General features: G+C 32.7%; 1 protein-coding gene across 6 annotated transcripts in view; it reads right to left on the minus strand.

Annotated features, from left to right (window-relative positions):
• Nucleotides 1-301: 301 nt before the first annotated feature.
• Nucleotides 302-17,431, minus strand: part of LOC111050346 (epidermal growth factor receptor kinase substrate 8-like protein 1) — a 55,353-nt gene continuing 38,223 nt past the window's right edge. For 3 of the 6 annotated variants that reach the window (XM_039442583.1, XM_039442582.1, XM_039442587.1), the window contains 5 exons: nucleotides 16,288-16,446; nucleotides 13,518-13,626; nucleotides 2,528-2,735; nucleotides 1,413-1,548; nucleotides 302-839 (listed from right to left, as the gene is read on the minus strand). In XM_039442583.1, coding sequence (XP_039298517.1) covers nucleotides 732-839; nucleotides 1,413-1,548; nucleotides 2,528-2,735; nucleotides 13,518-13,626; nucleotides 16,288-16,446 — 720 coding nt within the window. In that variant the 3' untranslated portion in view covers nucleotides 302-731. The remainder of the gene's footprint in view (nucleotides 840-1,412; nucleotides 1,549-2,527; nucleotides 2,736-13,517; nucleotides 13,627-16,287; nucleotides 16,447-17,431) is intronic. The other 3 variants (XM_039442586.1, XM_039442585.1, XM_039442584.1) reach the window with 3 other exon arrangements.

Below are 17,431 nucleotides of genomic sequence, written 5' to 3' on the forward strand. Positions count from 1 at the left end.
GCGGAAATAGCTGAAAACTGGAAAATGAACCAAAAATACGAGGTTTTGGGCCACTCCGTATCTAGCACAAGGAAATATTGTATGAAGACATTGGTTCAGGACTTCTTTCATGTAGGGTATCCAAATAATATAGGTATTAAAAAATCAGAACTACAATATATATCGCAAGCACCATAATTTATATAGTGACTGGACTATAATTTTGAATCAGTCATATACTTCCATTCATATAGAATGGTAGGTATGTTTATGTTTGGTAGGTATATATGAATGAGGTGCAGCTAATGGTATAAATTGTAAATATTCTGAATGAAAGTTTAATATCAACATTAATTTTATCAACATTTGTAGGTCTATTGTTATTATACAGATATCGGTCAAATTCATCTCAATACTCATGATCTATTTTTATTATACATGTTTAATGAATCTTACAGTAGGTTTGAATTGAGCTGAGCTGAGGTGGCTGAGGAAAGAGACGGCAAGCTGTCAGGATAAAATAGTTGACAAAATAAGTACCTTATTTTGTAGAAGGTTTCAACTTTTCTAAAAACTAATTAGTAGTTTTAGTATAGGCTGTACGTTCATGGTGTAATGGTGTAACTTGAATACGGTAATGTAGCAGTTTCAACATCAAATCATCCATCTATGATTTACTAAAATTTTAATGTGACGGCGTTATAATTGTTTTTAATGTAGGCTACTCTATAAGTAGCTAGGCGGCCAAATAACTAGTTATCCGGTTGAGTTACTATGCTTTCAGTTTGATCAGATTGTTCAGCTTTCATACGGGCTCTTGCTAGTTTTTCACACAGTTCCAGTGTTCTGGTAGTCTGAAACTGAAATGTAGCAAAATAATATGAATATTACAGGTTTACTCGTCAACAAACTTACCGTATCGATTGAATAATCTTTATATAGAGTGATCCAAAAATCTTGCAACCCAAATAACACTCTTGAAATAGGTACCGGTATTAATATCGTGTAGAGCATCAGTTTATTGCTAGAGCAAAATATGGAGCGCGGTACTTTTTTGGAAGCAATGAAAGAGGTCATAAGTTGAAAAACTTTGGATACAATTAAACATTCCAACATTGCCAAGAAAATTCCTTCAATGAAATCTCTATTAAATTATTAACGTACTGGATTATTTGGCCTCGGTAACGGCTATTTAGTCTTGAACGAATAATATATTACGGTACCATAGGTATCCTATATTAATGCGACAGCGATAAATGCATAAAGTTAATGATAATATTTTGTGTTTGTTGAACGGTATTGTTTATCTCTCATTCTAACTGATGTAATTTTATTCATGAGTGCATTTGTGCTATGCATGTAGCACTCAATAAATAAATTTAATACATATATCAATTACACTCACCCCTGACATATTTTTCAATTACACTCACCCCTGACATATTTTTCTGCAAAATGAGTAGATGATACAGCCGTTTCCCTTCTTCCGGCCCACAAATCTGTTGTAATTGACTCTTAGAAAGGTTGAACAAATCTTTTGCATCCATGCCACGTAATTGAGTGCTGGTGCTAAGTAACATACCATTGTAAACCAATTATTAGTATATCATTGAAATCATTATGACACCGTACTTTATACAGAATAATAGTGTTAATGTTTGTTTAGTTTATTAGTCGAGTTAATTGAAATTTCAAATATTTCTGAGCTTCTTTATACAGGAGAACAACATGTAAACATATTATATTGTTGAGGGTGTTACCAGCATGAGCTACAGGCTTGTGCGTGGGTGATGAGACGGATGATGATGAGAGATGAGTGGACCTGTATAGGTAATGCTGCATACAGCTTTGAGTGGGTTTGGAGCCACACCGGGAAGGCAAGTAATATTTAGCAGAGGAGGTGGCTCTACAAAAGTGAAGTAGCTCCCTTCCAGAGGGCAGCAGGCTCATGAATCTTAACTTATCTAGTTAACAATTAAAAGGTATCTAGATAATCTTGTAATAGCTTAAATGACATTGAATCAATACTTCAAATAGATTAGATCAATCAATATAAGTTTCATATAGCCTACTGATCAATATTCTCTAACTGAGATGAAGATGACTAGTTTGCGAACTTGTCTAAGGGTGGAAACATGATGGAGCTAAAATGTTCAATGTAATGTACATATTATTTGCATGCTTTAAATGTAGCACTCTCAAGCTTAAAGCTACCTTCGCAGAGCCACATTGCTTCCACCCCTAAAATTGTACTGCCTATGTACTTTTTTCTTTAATCTAAGTCAATTTATCTCACTTCAAGAAATTTGGTTGAATATTGTCAATTCCACTATATCAAGTATTTCAACTTCTAGACCAAGGTTTCATGTTGAAACTATCACATCTTCAGATGTACTCCTATTAGTTTTCGAAGTCCTGGTAGTAGGCCTATAGGTAGTCGACATAGTGGAATTTGCTATAAAATCAATTTTCGATCATGAGAGGTTCCACAACATCGATCACCAAATTTTACAAATTGTAAGTTCTACAAATTTTCCTATAAGCTTACCTTTCAGGGAATCGTTTTTGTTCAAGCCACTTTGATACATCAGCGGCAGAAGCATTCTGATTAATGTAAACAGAAGGAGTGTTGATGAATTCCATTTTTTTTCGGCCACCTTCTCTAGTTATTCCTAGGACACTTTTCAGTTCAGAGTTGAGCAGATCAACAGCTGTAGGTTCTGAATATTCGTTCTCTTCAATGATATTAGGACCTGCTGCAAAAGTTTAATTTAGTGATAAGTGCAATTAGCATAATTGGTTGGATAAGACTCAAATCTGTCAGTTTTGTGCCACATCACCTCCTCGTTGAATCAAGTAGCCTACTTGAAAAGACAAGCGTTTCTGCAATACAAAAAATGCACCCTTCACATGTTAGTTGAAGTATTTTCTATAGTAATGTGTTATCATCGGGTTGATTTAAGTTTCCTCAAAATAGGTTGTATTTTTCTACTGTACCGTATCAATAAAAAGTTGGGGTTTTATCAATACTTTTTAAGCGGAATAAAGTAAAATTTACAATTTTCAAATATCTTATTGAGTATAATTGAATCTGTAGGCCTATATCAAAAGTTACCCCATTTTATTGACTTTCTATCTTTAGTGCTACTTTTAATATAAATAGAAATATAAATCTCAGTACCCTTTCAAATTATTTTGTCAACATGTTTCGGACATTAATGCCATTTTGAAAATGCAATTAGTAAAAATTGGAAATTTTTGCCATTTTGAAAATAGCATTAATAATAAATAATAAATTTTATTTCCATTAATATACAAATAAGCAATCTAATCAATAAAATGTACACAATATTCAAAAATACAATGTATGAAATTTACTACAAATATAAATAAATTGCATTTTTTCGGAAATTAACCTAATCAACTATGGGAAACCCATGTTCTAGAGCATTAATGTTCAAAACATGTTGTGACAAAATAATTTTGTTAATGTACCTAAGGGTACTGAGATTTATATTTTCATTTAAAAACTGAACAGTCAACAGAAGAAAAATTGAACACAATCTTTGACTCGCAGCTTTGTTGGGACCAGTTGGGGGGGTGAACATATCAAAAGTCCCCATCCCTACCCCTTGTGCTAAAGAGATGAGGGTGGTTTAAAAGTTTCATTTTTCAATGTTTTGCTTACACGCTCATATCTTGAGAAAAATGCGTTCAACCTACATGACTAACTATTTAGAAATTGAAGCTTGATAAATTCTCTACAATATTTGTTCTATGGTGATTTGTGATATCCCCAACAGTTTTCGAGATATACGCTCTTAAAAGTATAAAATTGTTAAAATAACAGCTTTTAATCCTATTTTTTGATGTTTCAGGGCCTACAACTCTCCAACAATGCATAGTAAAAATGAATGCTCACCGTAGATTTGTAGAGCTTTGTTTTCTCTTCAATTTGATGTATTATTCCACTACTTAATGTTTTTCCTCTATTGTTATAGCAGATTCAATTTGGGGGTGAAATTTTTGTAACAATTGAACGCTTGACGAAATTGACAACAGAACTCTGAAAGCAGTAAAAGAGCACATTGCAATACCACTAGCGGATGTTTTCAATAAGAGTCTTTCAAGTGGCGTCTTTCCAAATTCAATGAAAGAGATTTGTATAAGACCTTTACATAAAGGTGGTGATAGATCTGAACTCAACAACTATAGGCCAAGAGCATTAGTCAGTAATATTTCAAAGATCCTTGAAAAACTTTTAAAAAACGATTATCTTGATTCAAAAAACCTGTTGTCACCCAATCAGTATGACTTTCGACAAAACAGATGTACAGATGATGCTATTTTTGAGTTGACAAGGTCCGTAATTAACGATTTGGATAATGGTAAGAAATGCCTTGCAGTATTTCTGGATCTAGCAAAGGCGTTTGATACAGTATCTCATGGCATCTTACTGAAAAAGCTTCAGGCTATGGGTGTAAGAGGTGTTGTCTCAGAATGGTTCAAGTCATATCTGGAAAATCGTAGGCAGAGAGTCAGGATTGGGAGAAACCTAAGTGCAGGAGATGGCCTTCCAGTTAGCTTCGGAGTACCACAAGGAACCGTTCTTGGACCAATACTCTACCTCATCTTTGCCAACGAGCTGTGCTCTATGGATGTCGGTGGCAAGATTATCGCCTTCGCCGATGACACAGCAGTATTATTCCGGGGAACCAGCTGGGATGACGTCTTCAGGTCAGCTGAGCTTGGAATGGGAAAAGTTACCTCCTGGCTCTTCAATAACATTATGACGATTAATGCCTCAAAAACAAAATTTATTGCTTTCTCACTAACAGATTCCAAGAAGCCTTCTAAGCAGACAATCAAACTACATCATTGCAAATTGGATAGTATGAATTGTAATTGTCCTTCAATAGAGCGCACAAACAATATAAAATATTCAAGAGTCATAATAGATGAATTACTTCGCTGGGATAATCACATTTTACATCAAACGGCTAAAATCAGAAAATTAATTTACAAATTCATCCAACTCAGGCAGTTACTATCAATAGACATGATGAAAAATGTTTATTATGCAATACTCGAGTCCATATAGCAAGATATGGCATTTTGGCCTGGGGAGCTACAAATTTCTGCCACATCGATCCTATCTTTAAGGTTCAGAAGCTAATTTTGAGGATAATAGGACGCAAACATCCACTCTTCCCTTCAGTACTACTATACTCTGAGCTCAGCATCCTCAGCATCAGACAGATTTACATTCACAGACTTCTAACTCACTAGAAAGAACCCACAACTCTTCATCAATTTGAATCACCCGCAAGGAACACGCAGAAGGAACATGGACTTGGCAATTCCCAGGATGACAACATCAGCTGCTCAGAGGTCAGTCACATATTTAGGACCAAAAATTTTCAATAAACTGCCAATAGCTATTAAAGAAACAGTTCCAATCAATTCATTCAAATCGAAAACAAAAAACTGGCTCCTGTCCAATAGAATCAATCATGGAGAACAATTAGTTCTATGAAAAATTTTCCATACTGTTTCATTCTCATTTTCTTCATTATAATGATTTTTTCCCATGAGTATTATAAATGTTTTCTATGTTAAATTTTTATAAAATTTCTACATCTTAGGTTATCAATTTCCTTTTTTAAATGTGTGTATAGAAATGTGGTTTTTATGAACTTCTAATGACTCGCAAAATGTATCTTTATTAGAATATTTTTAACTTTTGACATAAAATCTTAAACAATAGCAAAATTAGTGGCATCCCGACACATATTCATATATAGTGGGGGCCACATTTTCTTAGATCAGCAAATAATCAACCAATTGTATTAATACTTTGTAAATAATTGTACCTTATATGCTTTTTGTAATCATGTCTATAATTTGAATAAACTCCTCTGGTCGTGTTGAACCCTCGACCAGAGAAATTATTATTATTATTAATGAAATTTGAGTCTGGTACACAAGTTTTGACTTTGTAGCTTAATGAAGACTAGTTGGGAGGTAAACATAGAAAAAATACGCATCTCTAGCCCGTCTATTGAAGGTGTGGAACTGCTAAGTTGACACTTGTTGCAGAGTTGAAAATTTCACCCCCCCCCCACATTGAGTCTGCTATAACAATAGAAGGAAAACATTAAGTAGTGAAATAATACATCAAATTGAAGAGACAACAAAGTTCTACAAATCTACGGTGAGCATTCATTTTTACGATGCATTGTTGGAGAGTTGTAGGCTCTAAAACATCAAAAAATAGGATTAAAAGCTGTTATTTCAACAATTTTACACATTTAAGAGCGAATATCTCGGGAACTGTTAGGAGTAACACGAAATTCCACTGAACAAAAAGTGTAGAGAATTTATCAAGCTTCATTTTTGAATCATTAGTTATGTCAATTGAACTCAAGATATGAGCGTGTAAGCAAAACGCTGAAAAATTCAACTTTTAAACCACCCTCATCCCCTTAGCACATGAGTTCGGAATGAGGACTTTCGATATGTTCACCCCCAACTGGATCCAACAAAGCTGCGAAGTCAAAAATTGTGTTCAAAACATTCTCTCCAAACTCCTTTTTCAATTGGTCTATTTTTGCATAACTGAAGATCTCACACTCAACACTGAAGCTGTTTGTGCTTGAAGCCAACAGTCGTGGGGATGTGCGTAAACTTGTGAAATTATACATCAAATTGAAGAGAAATTGATGCTCTATAAGCTCATGATCAGCATGGAATTTTTCCCATCAATATTCAAAAAGTTATAAGAGCAAAAATAGCAAAAAATTGAAAGAAAATATGTTTTTTCAAGAATGTCACATCTTTTAGAGCGGATATCTCGAAAAGTGAAATAGATATACAAAAAGTTGATAAATCAATATTTTGGAAATTATGTAAGCTTTAATTTCTTAAATAATAGTCATGTCTGTAGAATGCAGTCATATGCGAGAAACCAAAAAAGGTACCTTTGAACCACCCCCACCCCCTTAGCACAAGGGGTAGGAGTGGGGACTTTTGATATGTTTACCTTCCCACTACCCTAAACAGAACTGCGGGGTTGAAAATTGTCTTCCAAACATTTCCCTCTATAACACTTCGTTCACTGGGCTAATAGATAAGTTATTAATATTATTGGATATAGCTAGATATGAATTCAAATTATTCGTTTTGGAAAAATACGTGCACAATGATCAAATATAATATTCTGATAATAGTATAAAACACATATTCCAAAGAATCCAAAATGATCACCTCAAGTGCCATTTTTCCCAGTACAAGTGAGCAAACAAAAGTCTAGAATCACAACACATCACAGACATTTCAAGCATCAAGCATTTGAAAATCAAACATATAATTTCATATATGTGGACAATGGACGTCTTGGATATTTGGTTTCAAAAACAGAGGAAAACAGGGTATAAAGCACACAGACACATTTTCGAATACAAATATATTTCTGACAAAAACAATACTGTTTGTGTAATATGGACGGATACAGAACAATACTCTTTGTTGCTTACATTAAAATAATGGATTAAGTATTATCAGGCTCCCATCATATTTTAACATACATGAAATATAAATTTGTTACTATTTCTTAGAATGAAAGTATTATATAAGTCGTAACCAAGATTCAATTAATTATTTATATGTTCAACTTATTAACAAACATAATATAATAATAATAAAAATAATTATAATAATATTTGATATACGAACTTAAATGAGGGGAGTACATTTGGGAAATATCAAGAGATATATCATGCAAATGGACATTATTGTGAGTCTCCGATCACCAATAAGAACCAAATAGTACAGTAGATTTAGAAAAATGACGGAATGTTGAAATCATAACCGTTAATCATTACTTCTTTTAGAAAATATCATCAGTTCTCATAACTAATATAACCTTTTGAAGAAGATTAATAATATATAATAGCAGTTTCATTGACGTCAATAATACACAAATAAATTCAAAGTGTTGCAGGAAAATTCATTTCCCAGAACTAGAGTCTGATAATGTTCAGTTCAGTCATTGGTTCCAGAATCTTAATATTTAAAAGTGTTTCATAATGTTAATAGGTGTAGTTCTCTGTTAATATCGTGAAAATTATATATAGAAATGAGAAGTAAATCTAACAGCATCATACATATCAGCCATTTATACGAACGTACAGAACTCATTAAAATATTCAATGAGAAACGAAAGCTGACTACACTCATCGTCAAGAAATAATGTACATTAGTGCCGTATTAATAGCATAGAGTAAATGCGAATCAAGAAGCGCATCTCATGGGAAAATAGACAATAAGTTACAATATTATCCATTTAATTTCTAGAGTAATTGTTGGAATAAAAGAGAAATGTGCTTCAGCAAGTTATTACATGATAAATGGGACATACGTGCCTTATTGAATTGTTCTTCTTCAGTTGTTATTTTTAATAAAATATCTGCAATTCCTCTCATCGTTATATTTGAAGTTGTATGTTCAACTCATATACTCAACTTATTCAATACAATACATCCCATTGCTTCTATCATTATAAATATTTGAATTCACCTCTTAAACTCACAATATTCATTAAATTGTTTCATTTTCAATTAATCATCTATGAAATGCACTTAATTATTCATTCCAACCCCATAAATCTATTTTTTACAATTAAACTACATTAGAATCTCAAGTTAACAAGTCTTAGTATAATTATATCAAGATTAAAATCAGAATACTAGATAACATTAAGGTACAATAAAAATACAATACTGGACGAGTACAAAAACACAATAAGACATAACAAAACAAACGCAACATACGCCTTTAAAATTTTGAGAAATGCACTCACAAACATGCAAATACTTATTAAAATACAAAAGCATCAAGTTTTTGATTGTGAAGACACTAAAACATGAAATATCTTGTGATATTTTGAGCAGAATATAATATATTGTTCAACACAGAGCGACTCAAACATACTGAAAGGTAACTAGACATCAGACATTGCTCTGTCATCTGTACATTTCAAATATTTAAAAATAAAAATCAAACTATGAACGTCCATAAATTGGACTCCAGCCTTCTTTATGAGTTATCACATTTTTGCAGATTGTGCAGTAAAACATCAAATTAAATTTAATTGCATTCAAACTGAATAATGTAGATTTGTTGCATTCAAAGATTGTTATTTTTAAAGTATATGCCACAACCATTCACACTCATATTGGATTGGTAGTAATAAAATAATACTAATAAAATAATAATAATTTTTTATAAACAAAATAGATAATAGCACAGAGAATAATAAGGATATTACATTAATAATTTTTCACCTTGAAAGAAAAATACAAATCATTTGAGAATATAAGATTGCACCAAGGAATTTTGAATGAAATAAAATGTAATAAAATATTATATCTCTTACAAAAAATTAAGATGAAACTGATCAATTACATAGATCAGATAACAATTCAATATATTATCTTGAAAGCAAGATAAACTTCTCTATATTATTATGTAAGTTGTGAGAAATGGAGGTTAGGGTGACTGATGTGAGAGAAAAGAGTGTTGCTAATTGGAGCCTGTTGAAAGTGGTTGCTAGGAAATGACTTTCCACACATCGGGTGTTTCAATTATAATGGGGATTAATATTGATAAAAAGGTTAGTTGTGAGTCACTTCTCCTTCGTATTGATTAAGAATAATGTTCAACTTGTGAAAGTGTTTGTTCAATTTCTGTAAATCGATAATTTTTGACCAGCATGGTCGGAAGATTATACAGTTTCTTGAATCTTACATGAGTTATTATTTGCCTCCCCAACTATCACATTTCAACCACAATCAAAATAAATTATTCCCGAAATTTAGCCAAAATCAAATAGGTTTCAAGCTACTAATTGAATATCTGTGTCATTCTGTAAATTTTTTTAGAAGGGTTTGATTATGTTCGGAAGAGAGCAACCACCTTTATTTGAATAATATTTGGAGGTACGCTTCAATATATAATATTGCAGAGCATATACATATAATAGCCTCAATTCAATGCTATTATGTATCGGTTCAATTCAGTCTATTCGATATTATTGAAGTTGGAGAAGGAAATTCCAGTTATGCACTTCTGTTCGCGAAGAACTCGTTATCTTTCAGAAGGGAATGTGAACTTATCACAAGCTATCGCACTAAAATAACACACCAGCAGACAAAATATTTCAAGAGCAAATAAAACGAGATGATTGCTATGGCAATGATATTATGAACTGCTCCAATTGTGAAGTGCATTGATATTGACTGACTTGAGTACTTTAGCAAGAGAAGAACTGATGAATATGCATTACTAGCCGGCAGGCTCGTTTCGCTTGCCTTATCCGACTAGCATTATTTAACAACTCCTCCACTACAACATTTTTTTTTACACCTTAGCTGAGCCAGTGCAACAAATTCAAATACTTTCGTCGATTAGTTCTTGAAAAAGCTGAGAAAACACAGAAAAACGCAGATTTTGGGCGTATCTTTGGATTTTTTTCAAATCCGTTCTTAGTGCACCTCTAGAAGACCAACTGAACACAGGAACGAGCCAGGAACGTATTTGGTTCAGTAGATTTTGAGTTCTGCTAATTATGAATCAGTGAGGGAGTGAGTGAATGAATCAGTGTTATTTCGATTTTTTATGTACTAACAGTAACAAGAAACTATTACAAGAGACTTACATTATGCAGATGAATTGATGGACTTGGTAATAATCCATCAGTCTTTACTTTTGATTACCTCAAAAGTTTATTGTAGAGGTTAATAGCACGAACACCAGGTATACAAAAGCTTATTCGAATTTTATGATCTGTTAAATTATAACCATTTAGTGTTGAATGAGCAGCCTCTGCATCTTTCCAGTTACTGAACTCCACCAAACCCCAACCTTCAGGAATTAATTTTTTTAAACCAATTTGACAATAAGAAGGATTGACAACAGTAGAAAATATGCTTTTAAATTCGCTCATATTTCAAAAGTTCTTTGGTAAACAGTCTACATATAGGCACTTGGAGTGTAGAGATTCAAACTTCACATGTTTTGAATCTAGCCTATCACAGTCAACAATATAAGTGTCAAGTATTTTTTGTCAAGCATTTGCTTTAGTCACAAGCTCTACAAACCCATATCCTTCACAGTCTTTTCATCAATCATAAAAAATGTCATTCAATGTCACCATAAGCACTGGTTGGTAATAATTAAAATGTTCTCCAGAGAAATCAATTATTAATCTGGCAAGTATGCAGATGAATTGATGAATTTGATAATAATCCATCAGTCTTTACTTTTGATACCCTCAAAAGTTAATTGTAGAGGTTCATAGCACGAACACCAGGTATGCAAAAGCTATAGAAAATGCTCTCCAAACAAAGCAAATGCTTGACAAAAAAATACTTGACACTTATACGGTTGTCTGTGATTGGCTAGATTCAAAACATGTGAAGTTTGAATCTCTACACTCCAAGTGCCTATGTAAAACTGTGAATATTGAGTGGGTATTATTGTAGTTGTTTGTGTGTATCTTATATTATTTTTCAGGTTTTTGAACTGAAATGAACTTTGATTTTACTGTTTGTTGAACCCTGCGTTTTTAGTGTGAGAATTGACTCTGTCTTGTTTGAATTTGCTAACTTGTTGCTTAGTTGTAGAAATTAAAGCAATTTTCGTGCATTTTTCAAATGCAGTTCAATTTCTTGTCGAAAAAGCTACTGTATTTGGGAATTGTACGACCATTGACCTTTTGCAGCTTTGGCTTTTCCACTGGAAGTTATGCTCAACGCTCGTGGAGGGGGAATAATTTTCAGTGAAAGGGCCACAGTTCGAATTGAGACGTAACTGGGAAAACATGTAACGGTTGCGAGCCTCGGTCCTCTGATTGGGCCCATTTCCCATTCAGAGGGACAAATTGAAAAGTTTTTTTAGTTATCAGTAATTTTTATGTAGTTAAATAGGAACCAAAATTTAATATTGTTAGTGAGAGTAGAACCAGGAAATTATTTGTGCGTGTGAGTACCAGTATAGTGAGTTTTCTTAAACCGCATGTGTGTTTCTGAAGAGTCGAAATTTGAATTGTAAAAATGGTAAGTGCCAAACTTTTGTTGTCTTCATATTATAGCTCAAAATTTAGCAACATAGAATGACCGAGGCCCAAATTCAAATGCAGCAAGTTAGCAGATTCCCAAAATGTATAGATTAAATTAATCTAATATACCTTCTTTTTCTGAATCAGTTACTGAGTAACTCTGTTGGAAAATTTGACATGATTTCTATTGATTCGTTAATGAGTTCAATAAACCTGAGGTTAAATTTTATTAGTATTTTTCATTGAAGTTCCTGACTCGTAGTTGCTAGTTGCTAAAATAGGTGACAATTAGATAATGATGATAATCTGTGCATTTGAATGAACGAATCCACTAAAAGCTCCCAACCAATCAAGGATTCAAATAGAGATTTAATAGCATAATTTTGGTAAATATTATAGAAGAGAAGAAACCCCCCCAAAACATGTGAAGTTTGAATCTCTACACTCCAAGTGCCTATATGTAGACTGTTTACCAAAGAACTTTTGAAATATGAGCGAATTTAAAAGCATATTTTCTACTGTTGTCAATCCTTCTTATTGTCAAATTGGTTTAAAAAATTTAATTCCTGAAGGTTGGGGTTTGGTGGAGTTCAGTAACTGGAAAGATGCAGAGGCTGCTCATTCAACACTAAATGGTTATAATTTAACAGATCATAAAATTCGAATAAGCTTTTGCATACCCGGTGTTCGTGATATTAACCTCTACAATGAACTTTTGAGGGAATCAAAAGTAAAGACTGATAGATTATTACCAAATCCATCAATTCATTTTGCATAATGTAAGTTTCTAAGTGTTTTCAATCCATCTCTGTCGAGTTTCCTGTTACTATTAGTATTATAAAACAGCAGAGAGTTGTCTACATTGAACATTATTTAGAACATTGAACACTTAACCCTCATATAAGTATGACGAACAAGTAAAGTATATTATACAATAATAATAATATCGTGTAACCTGGTTGATTAAGGTCTGGTGTCAGTTGTCAGGTCGCACCTGATAATGCAATGAAATAAAGTTTATATTTAATTGTGTACACAACATACCATCAAACTAACAATAATCTATAAAATAAAATATCATAAACTTTAACAATTTTTAACCAGATTAATTTTATTTATATAGAATGAGGAGGTTTAATAGCCGATTTCTCTACTGGTGAGTAACTATTAAACAGTATCTAAGTAAAGCACACACACACACACACACACACACACACACACACACACACACACACACACACACAAAACAGGCTGGTGAAAAACATAAAATCTATGAATGACATAACAGACGTGACATTGATTACTTGTCCATCGTGAATTAGTAGCTGCTTGGTTAAGAGTGGACGGACAACATTGCAGGACGAAGGACGGTCCTTGAGTTAAAAACTCGAGTCTCGAGTTCAAAAATATCGAAATTCACCTTTCTTGCCTTGACGTTCTTTGCGCACCCAGTCGGCAGGGGCTGGGGCGGGAGAGGGTGTCGGGGGCATGGGCACTCCACCTGCAAGTCCCTCGCCTCTTATTGCATCCTGAAACACACAAATATTATTTTCATTCTTGCAATACAGTTCTGGAAACATTTTTGAATCCTTATGTATATGCTTAATAACAGCTCAGCTAGAGTTCAACTCATCTTCCGGGATTGAATCAAGCATCTATTATAATTTTGTAAAAGCATCCATATATATTATCTATAGTAATGTTTAACATTTCGAGTTCAAACCACCAATTAAGTTTAAACTATGCAATTAATTTAACAATAAACCAAACCGTTCGGAACCCATCTCAAGCTGTAGGTCCACTCATCTCTCATATCTATCAGTCTCATCCACGCACAAGCCTGGAGCTCATGTAGGCATCACCCTCAGCAAACATAATAGTGCTACGCTAAATGTCAAACATGTTGTGCATTTAAAATTATTGTCTTTCAGTATCCCTTTTACATATTAATATAAAGTTCAAACTCATTTCTGGTGGTAGCTTGATTGTTTTCCTCTTTCTTTTTATTTTTAAAGAATTTCGTATTTTTTTATTTATTTTCATCAATGAATAAGTCGACAGTCCATATTATTATAATTATTTGGATTCACTATCTGTTCTTATTTACATTTAATATTTGAATTATAATAATGCATGAAATATAATATTATGAATATATTGGAATATGCTACCCAAAGGTAAAAAAACCAAGGTAATTAAATGAATTATAAATTTTTTTGTGTATTAAAATGAAAAAGACTAGGCTTTAAGATGAGTATAAATGGTCCATTAGATTTAGTAAGACTCCTAGGAACCGGGAAGAAATTATTTAATGAATTGATAGTAAATTGAATAGGACATTTTACTGAATCGCCGCACGTTTTAATTAGTTGTTTTTGTTGCAAAATAAGCATGAACTATTTCAGTCAATAATTAATTACTAGTAACTAGGTCACATTGTTTTATTAATTTTTTACGCAATCATGTTCAATCATTGTAAGTCTTGAATATAAAGATTAATATTTAATATTTACTAGTATAGTGCATGGCCAAAACAGTCAAATTTTATGAAATATCAAGTAGTGAAGAATTTAAGAATATCATCAATGCTAACATAAACTAATCTTTATTAAAAAAAATCATTTAGATAGAAAATTGGATAAGACAATAAAATAAAAAAGCTAATGATGATCAGAGGAGCTCGCCCTCGCAGTTGGAGAAGACACTAATCGCACAAATAAGCTACGTGCTCTCGTTTCGCTTTGTGTATGGGTGGCTTTTTGAGGCCAGCTCCGCCAACAGTTATGAGCTTACTTTCTGTAGATTTGGAACGCACCAAAAACTCTTAGATTCATTCATTCATAAAATCATTCATCTACACATTGATACAATCATCCATCCATTCATTCATTCATAATTTAACTTGTACAACTTGTAGGTCTATTCAACTCTCATTATTATCCCTCCCATAATAGTAGAATTTTTGCAAAAACATGTTGAAGTTAGAATGAACTTGAAATGTAGTTGATTTGTATAAATATGTAAATGTGATCGATTTGTTTAAAAATGGAAATATGGTTGATTCATTTTAAAATGAGAAGTGATTGGCTTCGTTGTCGCGCTGATAAACTATCAATGGGATAAGTTAAGAAAGATCCACGCGCCTGCTACTCCCGTTGTAAGGGTGACCACTTCAATAACAGACTCCACTGAATATAATTTATAAGTATAAAAATCGCTTATCGGTGGTTCGGAACCCACCTAAATCTGTAGGTTAACTCATCTCTCATAATATCATCACCCGCTCCATTATCCACGCACAGGCCTAGAGGTCATGTGGGCATCAACCTTAGTGCAATAAAATTGTGAATTGACCGACAGTTAATCTTTTAAAATGGAAATTTGAAATATTTGCTTAAAAATGAGAATGTGAGTTATTTCCTTAAAAATGGAAATGTGAATTATTTCCTTGAAAATGGAAATGTGGTGGTTGATTTGGTTGAAAATTGAAATTTGTTTGATTCATTTTAAAATGTGAGTGAGAATGAGTGGCTATAAATGTGAATGTGATTGATAAAAAAAACACTAGAATATTGTCTGAAAATGACAAGAATTTATTAAAAGATTAAATACATGTTTGAATGTGTAGACACTGAATATAACACCATAGGTGTTGAAACATGTAATGTACTATGTAACACATATGTGAATATGAAACATGTATGCAATCTTTCAATAAATTCGAATATTTTTAGACAATATTCTTGTGTTTTATTATGGATAAATATCATTACATCTTATCAAAAACAGTATCTGAAGTGATTGATTTTTAAAAAATGGAAATATTGGTTATTCGAAAATGTAGACATGGTTAATTTATTTTCTATTTTAGTTATAATAAGTGAAATATTTCTTCTATGTTTAGTTTTGAGGCTTCTAAATTTGAAAATCTACTTTATGAAAATACTTGAGGATTGAAATTTTGTGAATTGAAGAACTACAAGACTTAACCTATTTCGGACCATGTGTTATCTAAATTTGGGAGAGGAAAAGCACAAGGTTACCATATTTTTCCTCTCCCTATCATTTTGATAATGTTCTTATTGTATAAATGAATGAATTTTGAAATGGAACCGAGAATGATTGTTTAAAAATGGCAATGCGATTGATTTGTTTGAGCATAGCAGTCAAGATGAGCTTGACTCACGCACCTTAGCCTGACTGTCATAGCCATGAGGAGCATAGAGTGGATTACTGAAGACGTCTCCTACCTCGCCTTGTTGCAAAGATGTGACAATCGTGTGTGGAACATGAGCAACTTGGCCTCGGCTATTTCGTGCCTTCCACCATTTTCTACTATCATCCAAAACCTGTAACATACCGTAAAATATAATAAAAAAAATAGATAAATGCCTTTATTTTCAAACATTACAAGTGTAGGGGATTCTATTTCAAATTCGTCTACGAAATAGAGAACGTTTTAACTTGAGCAACTATTTTTTTTATTTTTCTACAACTTTTGATCATGAGTTCATCTCGAAACGTTTTGAACTGAACTGTTTATTGTATTAATTGAACTACTTTCATACACATTTTAGTTAGAACATGTGCATGAAAGTATTTAGAGTAATACAATAAATAGTTCAGTTAGTTAAAACATGTGTATAAAGCATTTTAAGTAGTAATATAAACAGATAAGTTAGAACATGTTTATGTGATCAAGGCGAATATTCATTTAATCAATTTCCTACAGTCCGGCCATTATCAGGATCGGCTTGTCCTCAAACCAGAAAATAAATATAATACAAATTAGAAACAAAACACGTCACATACAAAAATGACATGACTCTAGGTGTAAATAGCACATTACAATTTCAGCACAGTAGTTTCGAACGGCCCTTCATGATACTTGTCCTTCATTCATTGGTCAATATCTAGTTTATCCGGCTTCTTCAGGTCTCTGCTTAAGAATTTAACATTTTCCCAAAACAAATGTTTTGGATTTTGTATGTCTTTTCTTATTTTTCTTTCCGCTGTTCCAATAACTAAATACTTCACAAAAAAAATTTGGTAGCTGGTGATATCCAACCTCATCTCGCGTTTGTATTATCTTTTCCTTATTCTTCGTTTTTTTATTTGTAGGAGTTTTCTTTTTTCGTCTATTTTTCTTTGTAAGTGTAGGTGTTTCCTTCATCCATTCTAAAATCTATCATCAATTTTTATTTCTTCATTCAGCATAATTGAGTTTTCCATAAGCTCTCCTTCCAAATCTCGAAGGTTATCAATTTCACCCTTCTTATTTCTTCCTTTTCCATCCACATTCAACATTTGTTCAGACTCTGCTTCTGTATCTTG

Source organism: Nilaparvata lugens, chromosome X (assembly GCF_014356525.2).
Source record: "Nilaparvata lugens isolate BPH chromosome X, ASM1435652v1, whole genome shotgun sequence".
Classification (NCBI taxonomy): Eukaryota; Metazoa; Arthropoda; class Insecta; order Hemiptera; family Delphacidae; genus Nilaparvata; species Nilaparvata lugens.